We start from the raw sequence: 16484 nt of genomic DNA on the forward strand, positions 1-16484 counted from the left end.
ACTCCTCAAATCCACATAACACTCCCACTATAAAATTCCGCCACTCCACTGGGCGCAGGACATATACCACTGTACTCCCAGTGCCAAGGAGAGAAAGAAAAGGGAGCAGGAGACAGCCTGCACCTGTGCTTTCAGGGTAGAGAGTCCTCAGAAAATTAGTGTCCATCTTCATAAGATCAGATACACCCCAAAGAAAGAAACAAATATATTTATACTCAGGATCACACAAAACTCACCCAAAGTTAACAAATTTAAACTATCCATTGTTCTAAACTCAGCAACTTTGCTACTCAATTAGAATATTCTGTGTGCTGACAGAGACATCCAGTTCTGCCCTGTCCAGCACAGCAGTCACTGGCCACATGTGGCTATTGAGCCCATGACATGTGAATAATACAATGTAATAACAGAACTTGAAGTTTTATTTTCACTAATCTTAACTGTAAATACATGCACATAGCCAATGGCTTCTGTACTGGGAAGTACCAATGGAACAGCAGCACACAAGGAAGAGGAGACCCCCTTCTCCAGGGCTGACAGAAGCTCACTTTCTACCTTACCCACCTTCTCCACGATCACAAGGCAGAGTCCCTGATGAGAAAAATTTCAGATAAGACTACAGCTTTGCCCGCCTGAAAAGCCCTTAGTGATTCTGTCTCTGATATGCCCCGTAACAACCCCAGCAAGAGGGCCACGTGAAGAACAGGGAAAAGTAAAACAGGTGCTTAACTATGAGATCTGCTTTTAAGACTCACAGACACAGGAAGAAAAGATCTTTTTGTTTCCTTTATCATTATAAGCAACACTTTTTAGAATAAGCTACTGCTTCAGAACAGATGCATTTCTCAATGGGGGCAGAAGCAGGAAATATAAAAACTTGAGTGTCAACTACAATACACACAATGTTCAAGGCTCTCCACTCAGCAGCTGCCTATCCAGAAGTTTTGCCTGCCATCGCTTCCCTGCCCTTCACTTCTCCTCTGTATAGACACCACCCTCTAAATATACTCAGTTCTCTGCAGCTCCAAGCTTGCCATGTCCAATATGCCTGGAATGCCCTTTCTACTTGCCTTTTTTTAAATGTTTGTCCTCTCTCATTCAAGGCAGCTTATTATCAGCTCCTCCAAGAAGATTTCTACACACCTATACTACAAACCAGTGGCCCCTGCCCAAGAGCATTAACAGTGCTCAGCAAACTGTCTACTCTAAGAACCCAAATTTGCTACTGTTTGGTTTTGGTTTTGCTTTTTAATCTCCCAAAGTAGTCTAAAAGTAGTTTCAGGACAAAGACTGCACGCATAATCTCTACAGCCTTAACACACATCCAAAATATCTGACACTCAAGATACGTTTACACGGGGCTGGTGAGATGGCTCAGTGGGTAAGAGCACCCGACTGCTCTTCTAAAGGTCCGGAGTTCAAATCCCAGCAACCACATAGTGGCTCACAACCATCTGTAACGAGATCTGACGCCCTCTTCTGGAGTGTCTGAAGACAGCTACAGTGTACTTACATATAATAAATAAATAAATCTTTAAAAAAAATAAAGATATGTTTACACAATGGCTACATATGACCTACAGTAACCCAAAAATAAGACGTCAACTATTTTTACAGAAAAAGAACCAAAGATGAGATATTTAAATCATCTACCAAAATTTCAAAATGATCACTCACAATCTCAAACCATTAAAACAAGGATTTGAAATATAACAAATCACATATAAATGGTACTAATCATCAGAGTAAATGTCTAACAAGACTTTGAATCACACACTGGCTGCCAGCTTCGAGATGATGAAACAGGCCTAACTGGTCTTCAGTTTCATTAGCTATCAACATGAGATGACCACCCACATCTCGCATGCCAGGCCCTAAGGACACACTGGACATGGTAACTGAATACATTTAGGAGATGCTGTACACAGAGGAGAGGTGAGGGACAAGGGAAGCTGTGACATACAACACTCTGGGATGGGCAGAAGCCAGAGTGAGGAACCGTGAAGGCCATAAGTGCATAACCCACACTCACTGTATTGTGCTTTGTGCTTCTCTGCTCTACTGAGGAATACATTTCTGTTCTGACCCAATAGCTGCTGTAAGTGGGAATTAAATCAGAGGCCAACATTACATATCATTACAGTTGCTGACACATGCTGAAATGTTATCCATCATGCTAGCTTCTAATTTATGATCTTTTTCTCTTAAACAAGAACTAAAGTCCATGGAATCTGAGCCCCACATAGTACCCACCTTCAAAACCTAAGAAACTTATTTTGAACATTTAAGCTGCACAATGAGAGTATTACAAGTTTCTTTCTAGGAACCTTATGTCATAGCTACACAGCACCAATTTTAACAGCACTAATTCTCAATTAGTGAAAGAAAAACGAATTTACAGAACTCAGGCTATATGGACTTACCCTGAGTGGGAAATTTAAAGGCCGGCGGTAAGGCTGAAAGCCAACAGGTCCTCCCTGCTGGAGTATGGCTTGGTGGGCTGCATGCAGACCTTCCCCGGCAGGAACAGCATTATTGTTTCGTGCAGGCTGGTTATTGTTGACCTGCTGATTTGCACTGTTCTCGTTTTCTTCCTGATCTCCCAGTAAGTAGGAATGAAGGTCCCTACACAAAAGTTAACACCAGTGAGTCTCATTTCAGGCCAGAGTGACATTAACAAGTGTGACATATTTTCTTAAAGGGTAGAAAAGATGTATGGGGATGATGTAGAGAGCATTACTCCTGCTATCTGGACTAAATGCTGAGTGTCTGCTTCAAATCATACCCTTCCAACTCTGTTAGCTAGCCTGTGGGACTCTCCACAAATTCAACCTATTCTATGTTTCCTCACCTAGCAACTGAGAAGTCAGAGATTTAGAGGAAAGCAGACAGTCAGCATTAGCTCCACAGAGTGAAACCTTTTTCTTCTTCATTAATGACTGCTGTGTCTCCTGCAGAAGTGACAAACAATTCAGACAAGAGCAGCACTGGGGAGAAGGGCAGTCGGTGTTCAATCATCAAATATAACCAAGTCTATAACCACAGTCATATACCATACTGTGCCAAGTATTTACAGAAATTTCCATATGCATACAAGCCTTTGGAATGCCAGTGAAAGAATATCTAAATTACCCTGAGGTGGGAAGACTCATCCTAAAAGTACATGACACCATTCCCTCAACAGGACAGGGATCCTGGACAGAATAAACTGGGTAAGCAAGCTGTAGGAGACAAACCAGCATCCCTCACTCTCTGCTTCATGAATGCAGATTTAATGTGAACAGAAACTTGGAGCTTCTGCTGCCAAGACTTCCCCACCACAATGGGGTCTACCCTGAAAACATAAGCCAAAATAAATACTCCCTTAAGCTGCTTCTGTTGGGTATTTTTTTTTTCATAACACAAAAAGTAACTAAGTAACAAAAAAGAAATCAAATCTTAGCATTTAGCATTTAGTCTAGATAGCAGGGATAGAATCCTTAGAATAAGTATAAAGTAGTCTTTAAATTCACTGCATTTTTAACTTTGAAGCGAGTATGCATTGATGGTACTGTCACATCTCCATAGAAGATGCCATGTAGTGTAACTGCACTGAGCCAACCCCAATCTCTTGTCTGTCACATCTATTAACACAAAAGGAACAGCAGCGAGCCTGCACACGGGGACAATGTACACAGACCCTCCTTGAACGGGTAGCCACAGAGGGCACAGTATGGTATATGACTGTGGTTATAGACTTGGTTATATTTGATGATTGAACACCGACTGCCCTTCTCCCCAGTGCTGCTCTTGTCTGAATTGTTTGTCACTTCTGCAGGAGACACAGCAGTCATTAATGAAGAAGAAAAAGGTTTCACTCTGTGGAGCTAATTCCAGACAGCACTCAATTGCTTCATATTAAAATGAGGGTTTTCTAAGAGGTTTTATTTGAGTGCATGTATGTATCTGTATGCCACTTGCACTGTGGGTGCCCTCAGAACTAGAAAACGTATCAGATCTCCGGATCTGGACTCAAAGGCCACTGTGAGCAACCTGACATCAGTGCTGGGCAATGAACTGGGTCCTCTGGAAGAATAGCAGGCACGCTTACTGCTGAGCTGTCTCTGTAGCTTCTGAAACTAGGCTTTATCGAGTGGAACACAGAACACACTTCTTTCAGAAAGGTTATAAAACAAGACTGGCCATAGTGGCGCATACCCGTATGCTCAGCACTAAGAAGACTAGGGTACAAATATTCTAGGGTTGAGGACAGCTTGGGTAAGAATATGCCTCAAAATTAAAAATAAAACATGGGGCTGTAGTTGTTACTCTGTAGTATAGCATTTGTACAGTATGCATGAGGCCCTGGCTTTAGACAAAAAGGTTATAGACCCAGATAACATAGATGCCCACAGAGTCAGCTGCCATACTCACAGCAAGTATCCAGCAGTAACAGTCCATGCACGCACAAGCCCCTTCAGCCACTGCCTCGTGTGTCCCTGTTCCAGCAATGCTGGCAAGACAACCTGCAGTAGGAGCAGCTCAAGGGACAGCTCACTCACCGGAGCATCACTACAATACAAAAAGCCAGGTTTACTACATGAACCCTATTATAATTTATAAAATATCTATTCCGATAACAAATCTCCAAAGCCAAATGAACTTGTCTTTATAGCCTTTCCTCCCATTCTCTCCAAGTCAGTGAGGCTATCCTCCTAAACCCCACTGAAGCTGTTCCTGGTTCCTTGGTGTTCACCAACAACCATGCTGTGATGCTCACTTGTGCTGGACAGCAGTGTGCTACAGAGCTGCTCCCCCTTTGACTCCCCAGTCTAGAAGCACAAGAGCCCAAGTATTGTCCTCTTTCTCAGCCTAGCTTATTCTTTGTATGACTGTGACTCTTCTAGCTGGAATACCACCTTTATCTACAGTAGTAGAGATTTCTTCCCCGACTCCTAACTTAAATATCAACAGTGGAACTCAGTGATGCACGCTGATGTGACCAAGCATCTACCAAACTATTAATCCTGCTCTCTCTATTAATCACATATCTCTCATACATGTAACTCTATATCCTCCCATGCTAAGAACAGGATTTCTGACTCCCTGACTTCTTTACAGAAGTTTCTTTACAGCTTACATCCAAACCACTAGAGTCCCTGACTCTTTTTTTTGTTTGTTTGTTTTTTGTTTTTTGAGACAGGGATTCTCTGTATAGCCCTGGCTGTCCTGGAACTCACTTTGTAGACCAGGCTGGCCTCGAACTCAGAAATTCGCCTGCCTCTGCCTCTGCCTCCCAAGTGCTGGGATTAAAGGCGTGCGCCACCACATCCGGCGAGTCCTTGACTTTCTAAACATTATCAATCCTAACTGATTCTTAGACTCCGCTGGTGCTTCCTTCATCTCCACCAGGATCATCTCACACTGTCTTCCCGGCGCTCTTACTCTATCTCTGATCACCAAGGGGCACAGTGACCTGCATAGCCTTCTACAAGCTACCCAATTCTTCTGACTAAACATCAAAGTGCCTGTTATAGCCTCCAAACTCAAAGAGCTGCTTTCAAGGTCTTCTCTTACTTCAGAGCTAACTACTTTGCTTTCTCCTTCTTAGCCAAACTAGTCTGTCAAACAAATGCTAGTGTGCCTGCCTGATCCACTTGGTTCAGGACTCCTACCTCACCTTCTTTCAGGGCTTTCCTTAACTGTCACCTTAGTCTTTTTCTGTTACGCCTTATAAATTAAAACCCCTCCTGGACATTCTCTATTCTTTCTGCTCCTTTCTTTTCCCTAGAACAGTAGTGAGTATTAAACATACTATGTATTCCATCTATACTAAAGCCTGTCTTCTTGCCTATAAATGTAACCTCTCCTATGGAGAGCTACTGACAATGTTTTAACACAGGATTAGTACAATCTACCTTTCAGAAAACCCAGAGCCAGCAGAGATGAGGCTGTGATGATAATGGAGAGCAAAGGGAAATGGAAACTAAACGACTGAGTGGTAACATTAGTCTAAGTTCTTAAGGACGAACTAACAGGACAAGTAAATTTGAGGAAGCAATCTCATTCTTCATAGCTTAAGGTGAACTATGGGGTAATAAAGTCACTGGAAAGTTTAATACAAAATGATGAAAGCCTTGAGTCTTGCTTTTAGTACATAGTTAAAGGTGTACACAAAGAAAAAACAATGTTAGTAATTCTCCTTAAGTGTGGTTTAAAAAGAATCTTCTTAAACAAATGAAATAAGTCATCCCTTGAAAGAAATGTATTGAGCAGGTGGTGGAGGCACAAGCCTTTAGTCCCAGCACTTGGAAGGCAAAGGCAAGGAAATCTCTGAGTTTGAGGCCAGCCTGACTAACAGAGTGAGTTCCAGGACAGCCAGGGCTACACTGAGAAAGCTTGTCTTGGAGGAGGGAAGGGAGAAGAAAAATGTAACTCTCAGAATTATGGCAAGATGGGACTACCACATACAATGTTTAACATAAAATGAATATTAGATCCCCAGCAGGGATAAATGACAGCTTTCCTAAGTTTTAAGAACGTATCTACAGACTTAGAGATGTTGCTCAGTAGTATAATACTTGCTTAGGATGCTAGGCAGTGAGTTCAATCCCCAAACCACCAAAATAACCCCCCAAAATCCTTACCTGTAGAGCATGACATTGTAAGGAAGAAAATTAGGCAAGAGACTCTTAATTATACGTATAGGAAGCCAGAGCATCAGAAGGACAATGGAGCCAAAGACAATCTGTAGTAAGAAACAAGGCACAACCCTACTGTGAGTCTAGGAAACTATACTTGGTAACTATGCTCCACAGGATTAGGTAAATACAGTCAGTATGTTCTCCCAGTCCTCCCAATCTAAAAGAATACAAACAACAAAAACACTGTATGAAGCTAATAGGTAGCATGCCTTGATTTTTAAAAAAATAAAAATAAAAAGACCTGCTTACCACTGACAAAATAAATCTTCGGAGATGTCTATAAATGGGCAAGTGAATCATTTCCTGTACTGGATTAAAATCTGGATCGTTCAAATTCCTCAGAAACCATAAGACACCAGGTCGAAGTACCTGTGAATATATTTCAAGTATGATAGATACTCAGTAACATCTCTATGTGCATCTGAAAATTAACAACAACAACAAAAAAAAAAAACAAGAAAAAGAAAAAAAAACAAAACAAAAAAAACAATGTCCTAAAGTTATTTTTGGCACCTAAAATTCAACCCTGACAATTCATGGAAAAAAGAAGTTCCTTAGCCAGAAACTATAAAGCTATTGTGCTTTTATTGACCTTTGATGCTTTTAATCATAAACTGGAAAACCTGGCTGAAAACAATTTATCAAGAAATCTGGATCACTGAGGTTAAAACATACAAACATTACTATACATTGCATGATTAAGGGAAAAGACTCAGGCCCACCCCCTACTGTCCGCAAACCTTGTACAGATTAAAGCACAAATGATATTCAGTCTGTGATTTCACAGTCCATCCCCACTGCCTTCATTGGCCTTCTCCTCCAGCAACAGTCTTAGTAGAGTAAGCTAATTTTTCAAAAGCTTTATTAACTCCCAGGAACGGAGGAGGATAGGAATTGTCTTGTACCTCAGTATTACCCCAGGGTACAGCATAGAATCTGGTGTGCATGAAGCTAGGTGTACAGTAAGGAAATACTAACCTCCTTTCATCTTTAAATCACTCAGAACATGATCTGTGAAGGCAGCAGCTACCTGGCAAGTGGCCTGTGATCATAAAGGATCCCCACTGCTACTCTGCAATCAAGTGCCTGTTCCTAAATACTTCATATTTCAAACCTCTCGGGGATGATGTCCAGTGCTACACCAAGCCCCGTAGAATCTGTGTGACAAGTTCCACAGACTGAGGCAAAAACTTCAAAAGAAGGCTGCCTCCAGGAACCGGCTGTGGAACTCTTGGCCAGAACAAAACACTAAGCCGTAGTTCTCATGGCAATTTATCTGTTTTATTTTCTCTTATTTACATGTTCCTGGTAGCCTAGGCCAAGATCTAAGCAAGAATAATGGGTAAGAAACCATCCCTTGAAATGGGGTCACTAACATGACCTTATCTCTGTAAACCAACGCTTTACTTTATAAATCATTTATAAATTTATATAGATATAGATTAAAAACTTTCCCAACAATAAAATTTCATATGGCTACACATGTGTCATTGGAGGTGGGCTTTGGTATATGGTAAAGAAAGCCTTAAATAAAAAGAATTAAAATAGCTTAAATTTACGCATTGAAGATTTATTTAAAAAAAAAAAATCAGCCATTAGAAGTTAAACAATTGACCATAAATATTTATTAACCTGCTCTTAGAAATATGCCACTAGCCTCAGATGACTGCCCCACTTATTTTACCTGTCAGAGTTGTAACGCTTGGATGATTTCTATTAATCATGTTACCTGTTCTGTTTGTGATTCACTGAATACAACTTTTCAGAGTTGTAATTTTTGCTAGATTTTTGTGCTTTACTGTGCCAAATGATAAAGATAGGATTTGTGATTGCTTCACTGAAAACATCTTCTGAGAGTTGTAATATGTTTTTTTAAATGTATAAAAACTCCTGCTTGAGAGCTGCAAAATAAACTCAGATTCAAACTACCTCTGTGTTTGTTTCTGTTTGTCACCTCCGAATCCTTACCCACCTAGCTTCCAAGGACCCTCATTCCAGGGACCCCCATACCCGACTGGGGTGGTCCATGGCAGTCCAGGACCAATTTATTACCACAAACACTTGTTTTTGTGGTAATAAAAACTAGAAATAGAAAAAATAGAAAACTAGGAGTTTACAAAAGGAGTAGGTATATGATGCATATCAAATAAGAACTCTGATTTTTAACTAGCCTTGATCATTTTTAAAACTACAAATTGCCTTTTTTTTTTTTGACATAAACATTGATTGAAAGTAATCAAACCAAACTCTATTATCAGTTCTTCTCTCTTAAAATAGGAGAGAATATGGTTTAGTTAGGAAAACATTCTAGACTTTGAGGAATAAATGGTTGACAAAGCAAAGCCCTTCTCAAAAGCACTGACCACCAGCACTTGTCTAGGTCGGACCTACCTCTCTCAGTAACAGGATGAAGGAGGCAAAGTAGAACACATACACCATTCCCACCAACCAGTGCAGAAACATCGTGGTCCCTGGAGCTGACTGAAAGCTCAGCTCTCGATCTTTCAGAGTAGCATCAAACATTTCCTGAGCCAAAACAGAGCAGGTCAGAGATCCAGACCACTTACATTTGCAGTGCTTAGGACTTCCACCATTAACAAGTCACAAAACGAACATTGTGTGATGTTTTAATTTCTAATGAAAAGATTTTGTACATTTATAAATTACAATAAAAGGTACAATAAACACTAATTTGGAAAAACCAGTCAGAACTCCAAATGTAGATGATGTCAATGATTTGGGCTTTCAGTTCTCTTAATGCTAGTTCACAGTGTCAAAAAACTATGTAAGAGCATGTAACACTTTAAAATGTTGAAGCATGGACAGGCAAGGTGGCTGACCCTAACTTCCATCCTTGGACTCTTACAAGCTGTCCTCTCACCATTGCATTTGCAAACACTCAAAATAAATGATGCAAATAAAATCATGAGGCATAAATAATTGGTTGCACTAGTTCTGCTTGTTTGTGTGTTTCTCCCTGTGATGGGATCTCATGTATCTCAGGCCAGCCGAGAACTTGCTGTGCAGCTCAAGAAAACATGGAAGTTCCAATCCTCCTGGCTCTTCCTTCCTCGATGCTACAATTGCAGACACATGCTATCACACTTACTTGATACCGGGAATTGAACCTAGGACTTCATGCATCCTGCAAGCATTCTACCAACTGACCTATGCTCTCATATTAAAAACCATTCTTTTTAACTATGTAAGATCTTGATTTCTTAATTACAGTCTGCATTCACAAAAATTCACTTAATAGTGTTTTGTTCCAAAAATAAGTAAATCACCAAATATTTTCCTTTGAAAGAAATGTTTTCTAAACGTGTTTTGAAGCTTTGAAATGAGATATCTCAGTGGTACTCAACTCACCAGAGAACAGATATCCAGCCACCAGCCACAAATGAGAGGGAACACTCCGATTTCTACCACAACTAACAAAGAGACCTTAATTAAATAGAAATAAAGTCCATCAGCATCAATCAAATGGAGGACAAAGCACTTTTAGCTTTTATTTATAATTGGATTACCTTAACCACAATATAGCAGACGCCCAGCAAGCGACGAGACCTATGAAATTTAACAAGAGTTGCCAATGCCTGCAGCATTTCGTCAAGGAAAAACGTATGAGACAGGAAACTCTTCAGAAAATACTGAATGCAATGACAAATTTCATTTATTTCAAATCTGCCCACACTTATCCCTTCACCAACCCCAACTTTTATGAAGACACAGGGGAAAACAACTTTGTTATTATGAGTACTCTTCGATAGGAATGACATGGCTGGTTCATTAAAGGATACATGACAAATTATCAGTGTTATTGCTAAAAGTATATATCCAACAATCGTTGTGATTAGACCTTCAAAATGAGATGCTTGGACCTGAAAATAAAACAAAGAAATATAATAAGACTCTCCCACATGGTTGGTTGTCCAGTTTTTCAGTATACTAAGGGATCTGAATGACAGATGCTAAATTCTGGCTTACTTGGCTTGATTTGGTTTGGTTGAGCTTGCTTTTTGAGATAGGGTTTCTCTGTATAGCCCTGGCCATCCTAGAACTTGCTCTGTAAATCAAGCTGGCTTTGAACTCAGAGATCCACTTACCTCAGCCTCACAAATGCCAGGATTAAAAGTATGTACCATCCAGTATGACAGTAAATAAACTGTTGATTCTACATATTTATTTATTTATTTTGTTTGTTTGGTTTTTTTTGTTTTTTGAGACAGGGTTTCTCTGTATAGCCCTGGCTGTCCTGGAACTCACTCTGTAGACCAGGCTGGCCTCGAACTCAGAAATCCGCCTGCCTCTGCCTCCCAAGTGCTGGGATTAAAGGCGTGCGCCACCACGCCCGGCCACGATTCTACATATTTATAATTAAAAACTGTAATCTCTTTTATACAACATCTACAAACCAGACTCACTCATATACAGACTGCTAAATATTACTGAAGGTTGAAAAAATATTAAATAGCATTTTATCCAAAGAGTCAAAATAACAGAGTGAATGAAATTTCCCAATAAGACCACAATCTTATCAGGCTACCCTTATTTTCAAAATCAGGCATTTTCTGAGGGCTGACTGCTAAAGCAGCAACAGCACACTGCGCAGGTTGCCCACCCAGCTGGTAACATCTGACCACATTATCTCAGACCCTTAGAAGTAATTTTAAGGATTTAAGCTTCTTTGACCCTCCAAAACTGTTCTAGAGACTTGCAGAAAGCAAAAGTTTGTAGAATGACAAATATTTTTTATTCATATCATTTCAGTTCCTGAATTATAGGTAATTAAGTAGCCACAGTCCAGAAAATTAGCATCTGCTGAAACCATTTATCTCAGTCCTCTGGGTGCTTACAAGCAGCCACCAAGAAGTGTTGGAGCAGCAGCAGACAATGAAACATTCCTAAAAGTAATCTCAGAACGCCCCACACAAAGGGAACAAGAGCCCAGTAATCCAGCAACCTCCACAGTCTGTAAAAGTAGTCAAACTCCATGGGCCTTGGAACCTCCAGTTTGGTAATCCCTTCTCAACACAAAAGACTGTCTTATTGACATGCAAAGCCATCCCTATCTAACTGCTAACAGATTCAGACATGCACAAGGACACTCGTCACTACTAAGGAGCTGAGGGACCCCAAGTTACTGGTGCTTTTCTACACTATTAAAATGTTTTAGGAAAAAGGTATTAAGAATCTGACAGTGGAAAAGGATGTGCCTAATCCTGTAGAGACTTGATGCCCAGGGAAGGGGGAGGCAGGGGGTCAGGAAGAGGTGAATACTCTCTCAGAGGCAAAGGGGGGGGGGTGTGAAGAACTCTGGGAGGGGGGACAACATTTGGAATGTAAATAAATAATTAAATAACACTTTTTAAAAAATACCTACCAGAATACTTATCCACTGTTAGGAAATAACAATATGTAAAATATAAGCAAATTGAGCAAACACTATAGTCTATTACCCCAAGATAGTCCTCTATTCCTTTTTTTTTTTAATTGAACACACTGTAACTTTTCAAAATTCACTATAGATTACCTGGGGAAAGGGAGAGAGAGGGATACACAAGTTCATCAAGCAAATGAAAAGCAACCGTGGGCACTCTCTTGCAGTGTGCCTCAAAGCCCACCATACATACTGTGAGGCTCTGTAGTGTACCTGTAATGACTTCCAATATGACATACTATTTCCTAAGCAATTGTTTGGCTTTAAACAAAGAGAACAAAGCTATGCTGGCTAACTCCTCCTTTGCACAAGATACACTGAGAAATGAATTCTTGAGAATGTTCCTTAGTAGGCTGGAGATACGGCTTAGCAGTTGAGAGCATAGTTTGCTCTTGCACAAGACTGGCACTCGGTTCTCAGCCCCAGTATGGTGGCTCACAACCATCCATAATCTCCGATCCTGAGATCCGACAAGACACACATAGTGCTCATACATGCGACCAAAACTTTTATATACATAAAAATATCCCTATGGGCTGGTGAGATGGCTCAGTGGGTTAGAGCACCCGACTGCTCTTCCAAAGGTCCAGAGTTCAAATCCCAGCAACCACATGGTGGCTCACAACCATCCGTAACGAGATCTGACTCCCTCTTCTGGAGTGTCTGAAGACAGCTACAATGTACTTACATATAATAAATAAATAAATCTTTAAAAAAAAAAAAAAAAAAAATATCCCTAGACAATACCAAACTAGGCGATAGTTAGCAAAATAAGTTTCTGAAAGTAATATACTTACATGCTCCTCAAACCCCAAGCCAACAAGGGAGAAATGGCCGATGTGGTAAGGACAAAATGCTGAAAGGGAGGAGAACATTTATCATTACGACAATGAGCTCTCTTAACATATCTCCACTAAAGGAACCAGGACTTTGAAAAATGGAAAATTCTCCCGGGTGGTGGTGGCGCACGCCTTTAATTCCAGCATTTGGGGGGCAGAGGCAGGCGGATTTCTGAGTTGGAGTCCAGCCTGATCTATAGAGTGAGTTCCAGGACAGCCAGGGCTATACAGAGAAACCCTATCTCAAAAAAAAACAAAAAACAAAAAACAAAAACAAAAAACAAAACAAACAAATAAACAAAACAAGAGACGAAAAAAACAAAAACCAAAAGAGGGGGGAAAAATTGGAAAATTTTAGGATGGAAAACAAAAACTATTCCTCAAACATTCTCTACAACCAGAGAATAACTGCCTGACAAAAGGGCACAGGACAGTGTCACTGTCATTTTTAAAGAGATTATGTGAGCATTAAAAATTAAAAACAAATACCCAATGCCCAAAATTGATGGGAATGCATACATCTCATGAGCTTTTCTTAATACTCAAAGCTCAAAATAACCACCAAAAAAAAAAAAAAAGACAGCAACATAAAAGGAAATATTTTGTGTCTGGAAGTGGCTAACACACAAGTTCCTCTCTGGAATCTCCTGAGAACTACCCTCAGACTAACTGGATTGCTCCTGCAGAAAAACTAGCTAAGAAATATCTTTAAAATGCCAGAATTTGAAAACGTCAGCGTTTTTGTAACACCTACAGAAGACTGAAAACCATCACTGGCTAGAAGGACGCGGCCTACTAAAGTATCACTCCACAGAGTCCTTACTTTTTTTCTTCTGAGACAGGGCTTCTCTGTGTAGCCCTGGTTGTCCTAGAACTCACTTTATGAACCTAGTTGGCTTCAAACTCAAGAGACCCGACTGCCTTTGCCTCCTGAGTACTGGGATTAATTAAGGGGACATGTCACCACTGCCCAGCTCCCCACACCCCTCAGATTACTTTCTTGGTGTGAAGAGAAAATGAGAAGGTCATCAAACAATGGATAATATTATATACTTCCTCCTGTGTCACGTTAAAAGTCAAAATGTGCATCAAATAACCTTCCCACAAATTTATTGAACCTGACCTGATCAGGCCCTTAATCTACAATCTAGAAAGCATGGTGGACTGAGGATAAGGGTAGGGGGATATCAAGAAGTAGACATGGCACGTGAATCAACACAGCCATGTCCTAATAGAGTGGAGTGGGAAACAGAAGAATATTTCAACTTCCCAGTAACACACACATTTACTGGGATCGTTATTCAAACAAACCAATTATAAAATGGCATTTAAGGAAACAACTTACAGATCATAAATATAATGAATTTTGGGAAATAATAAATGAATTTTACTAAATTTTAGATGTAAAGATGACACTAATTAAATCAGAAAATGTAATAAATTCTTCTATTAGAATTATACTTTTCTTTTCCTGAAGCCTTTCTAGCCAAATTTCAGTTTGTTCTTAATAAGTTATCTTCTCCATATGTTAGCAGTAAACAGATAAATAGGGCAAAAGATGGATGATTCCACCACTAAGTAAACTGCAGAGCATTTACTAGGGTCTGGCTCTTAAATCTACATTATATATTCCTTAATATTCCTAAGGTACAAATAACACAAAAACCTGCAACAAGATTCCTAGAAAAGTCAAACTTCTAGTATGATAGCACACGAACTAAAAAAGCATAGGTACAACTTACCAAAAACAAGAATGAACAATGTATTTAAAGACACCACCCAGAACACGTGTTCCTATGGGAGAAAGCATTAGTGTTAGATAGTTCATGTTCCTTGAACAACTTCATCCACTTAAGTCATAGCTAAGTCCTAAAAATAACTGACTGTAATTTTTACTTCTCATTACACATCTCGTAAAAATAAAATACAGAAACAGAAATAATAAACAGAATAAACAAAACAAATAATAAATAATAAATAAAATAATAAACAGAAAGTTCATATTTTTACATACAGAAAATAAATCAATTTATAAAATCAATTTATAAAAATTTCCTTTTCAAAACTAATAGTCTCCGGGCAGTGGTGGTGCACACCTTTAATCCCAGCACTCGGGAGGCAGAGGCAGGTGGATTTCTGAGTTTGAGGCCAGCCTGGTCTACAGAGTGAGTTCTAGGACAGCCAGGGCTACACAGAGAAACCCTGTCTCAAAACAACAACAACAACCAAAAAAAAAAAAAAAAAAAAAAAAAAACCAAAACCACCACCACCAACAACAACAAAAAACAAACAAAAAAAACCCCACTAATAGTCTATCAAAAATTACACAGATTTTTATAAATACTACCAGATTTCACTTAAACGAATACTTAAATCAATACGTTAATGTCATCTACCGAGTGCTTCTCACATTCCCCATGTTTTTTCTGGACTTCAGCAAGTCCACTATTACTTAATATCCCTCCACCTCCCCAGCATGCTACACAGTCATCTCCAGTCCCTGCATTCTCCACGTGGTACCCTGGCTCTGCGGTGTCTCAGAAACACGGTCACATAGTCATTTGCTCCACTCAGTTATATAATTAGTTTATATTATGTATACATATAGTTTCCCTTATATTATTCTATATTATACCTCCGAGATGTGTGTATCCACCTGTTCCTGCAGCCATGTCATACACATGTTAGCCACATTCTACATTGACATGCTACACTGTCCAACTTCAATCATCTGGGCCCACCAAGTACCCAACATGAAGACAGTGAGCTTTCCAAAGGTGGGCTGAATGCGATGGTCTGACTTCTTTTCAGAATAATTGATCTGTTTGGGTTCCCTAGTCTTCCAGAAATCAATCAGGCAAAAAATGTGATGAGTTATCCAGAAAGAATGACTGCCACATTCTGGCCATGAAAGCACAATATTTTAAGTTTCTCTGCCTTAAAGGCTCCTAAACTCTCCCTATCCGAACATGCTTCAACAGATTGTCTCTGAAGATGCCCTGCTAATAGACTTCTGAGAAAGACTTAACAATCTCCTGTGTCACACTGCAGTTTGTCATTGGGTCTCTAACACACACCTCTAACTTCCTGCCTCACATTTTCATTCTCTCATTATATATATAATTTTTTAAAGAATTATTTTATATATGTGAGAATGCTGTTACTGTCTTCAAACATACCAGAAGAGGCATCGAATCCCAGGAAAGATGGTTGTGAGCCACCATGTGGTTGCTGGGACTTGAACTCTGGGAGAGCAGTCAGTGCTTTTAAACACTGAGCCATCTCTCCAGCCTGAGCAGTTTACGTTCGTAACTGATGAGCCAAGTGTCCAGCCCAAGTGTTCTACTTTGAAGCTGTAGCTTTACAGTACACTAAGGTGGCTTATCATATAAAACTGCTTGTTGTGTATCCTGATGACCTAAGTTTGATCACAGGTCCCACACTGGAAGGAGGATAACAGACCATGACCTCTACATATGCTTATAAAAAATTTTTTTTAATTAAAAACTAAAAAACATAAAA

The 16484-nt window shown here is 39.8% G+C and overlaps 1 protein-coding gene across 2 annotated transcripts in view; it reads right to left on the reverse strand.

The window, feature by feature from the left end:
* Nucleotides 1–16484, reverse strand: part of Marchf6 (membrane associated ring-CH-type finger 6) — a 75184-nt gene that overhangs the window by 19973 nt on the left and 38727 nt on the right. For both annotated transcript variants that reach the window (XM_011245351.3, NM_172606.2), the window contains exons 10-19: nt 14705–14756; nt 12921–12979; nt 10484–10564; nt 10211–10279; nt 10053–10127; nt 9075–9209; nt 6933–7052; nt 6627–6727; nt 4414–4551; nt 2424–2625 (exon numbers count right to left, since the gene is read on the reverse strand). In XM_011245351.3, the coding sequence (XP_011243653.1) occupies nt 2424–2625; nt 4414–4551; nt 6627–6727; nt 6933–7052; nt 9075–9209; nt 10053–10127; nt 10211–10279; nt 10484–10564; nt 12921–12979; nt 14705–14756 (1032 nt within the window). The remainder of the gene's footprint in view (nt 1–2423; nt 2626–4413; nt 4552–6626; nt 6728–6932; nt 7053–9074; nt 9210–10052; nt 10128–10210; nt 10280–10483; nt 10565–12920; nt 12980–14704; nt 14757–16484) is intronic.

Source organism: Mus musculus, chromosome 15 (assembly GCF_000001635.26).
Source record: "Mus musculus strain C57BL/6J chromosome 15, GRCm38.p6 C57BL/6J".
NCBI classification, from domain to species: domain Eukaryota; kingdom Metazoa; phylum Chordata; class Mammalia; order Rodentia; family Muridae; genus Mus; species Mus musculus.